Source organism: Chrysochloris asiatica, unplaced genomic scaffold (genome assembly GCF_000296735.1).
Source record: "Chrysochloris asiatica unplaced genomic scaffold, ChrAsi1.0 scaffold00079, whole genome shotgun sequence".
Lineage (NCBI taxonomy): Eukaryota > Metazoa > Chordata > Mammalia > Afrosoricida > Chrysochloridae > Chrysochloris > Chrysochloris asiatica.
Genome location: NW_006408597.1, coordinates 3254118 through 3255738, shown reverse-complemented (window position 1 = coordinate 3255738; position 1621 = coordinate 3254118). Strand labels below are relative to the sequence as shown.

General features: G+C 41.5%; 1 protein-coding gene across 1 annotated transcript in view; it reads right to left on the bottom strand.

Moving 5' to 3' along the window:
• Nucleotides 1–1621, bottom strand: part of ENTPD5 (ectonucleoside triphosphate diphosphohydrolase 5) — a 24449-nt gene that overhangs the window by 19358 nt on the left and 3470 nt on the right. Inside the window, exon 3 of the mRNA XM_006865535.1 lies at nucleotides 924–1067. Coding sequence (XP_006865597.1) covers nucleotides 924–1067 — 144 coding nt within the window. The remainder of the gene's footprint in view (nucleotides 1–923; nucleotides 1068–1621) is intronic.

Genomic DNA, 1621 nt, shown 5'->3' with positions numbered 1-1621 from the left:
TCATAGAGTTTTCAGTGACTAGCGATTCGGAAGTAGTTTGTCACTCTTTCTTCCTAGTCTGTCTTTGTTTTGTAGCTCATCTGAAACCTGTCCACCATGGGTGACCCTGCTGGTTATTTAAAACACTGGTGGCATAGCATAATAAAGATATACAATTTAAAATATTGAGTTAATTTTTTAAAAAATCTTTCTGTTCAAATAAGATTAAAATTATAATCTTACTCACTTTAAAATTCAATAATTAGCCTCAAAAACATTATGCTAAGAGACAAATTACCTGACACACATGCACAAAGTAATAAAAACTGTATAGCTCCATTGATAAGAAATTCAAGAACAAGCAAATCAATCTATGGTAATAGAAAGCACATCAGTGGTTAGCAGGTTTCAAGGGGATTGCATAAGTTAACTATGTTTGTCAAAACTCATTAAAATGGATACATTTTAGTAAGGAGTACAGTGGTTACAAGTCGGGCTGCCAACCTCAAGGTCAGCAGTTCGAAACTACCAGCGGTTCGGCAGGAGAATGATTAGGCGTTCTGCTCCCGTAAAGATTTATAGCCTCGGAAACCCTGTGCAGGGTCACTATGAGTGGGAGTTGACTCCACAGTACTTAACAACAACAATGCTATACTTCAATAAAGTTCATGAAAAACAAATCTATGATTCTGCTTTAACCGTTAAGGGAATTAAGGAATCATGGATAGGAAGTACTTTATAAACTTTTTAGGAAGAGGAGCTCTATAAATTCAAGAGTAAAATTTAAAAATGTAAAGTAATGGCAAGACCTCATGGTTACCATAATCCTTTAGCAATGGTACAATACTGGGGCTATCAGTCCCAGGCCAAAGGGCTAAAAACCAATTTTTAAAAAATTCACATAGGAAAAAATTTTTCAAGATAAAGCAATTTTCAAAAATTACCTCAAAGAGCAGAGCCTGGGCTTTGTGTTCTGGCAGTAAGCGCAGTCCTGCTGTGGCCTTCAGGACCACTGGGGTCCTTTTCCAGTGACTTCGGGGAACTGAGTCTTTTGCCACCTCTAAAAGTCCATGGACAGTCTCGGCACCCTTCAAAAGAGAGACAGCCTACTCATCCAAGGAAGAGTCCATTTAGTGACACTGCTCTGCTCCCTCAACAAGCCCCGTGCAGGAGCAGAAACCTGAGAAGCAGGCTGTTCTGAACAAAATTCATTTCATTTTGATAAAGTCATAATAAAAACGATTCTTTTAAAGTTCAGTCACTTTAGTTGAAAGTTATTTTGTGTCTCATATAAATTAGCTTTAGGCCAGAAAGGAGTATGAGTGAAGGAAAGACTGGGTTTGGAGTCTGCAGACCTGTTGCTAGCCCTGCGGCCTTACACAGGTTCCTTGATCCAAGGCTTGGCTTCCTTAGCTATGAGGGGAGATGCCCATCGGTTGTATCTGGTGAGGCAGGGTGTGTGTAGCTGCGAGGGGAGATGCCCATCGGTTGTATCTGGTGAGGCAGGGTGTGTGTAGCTGCGAGGGGAGATGCCCATCGGTTGTATCTGGTAAGGCAGGGTGTGTGTAGCTGCGAGGGGAGATGCCCATCGGTTATATCTGGTGAGGCAGGGTGTGTGTAGCTGCGAGGGGAGATGCCCATC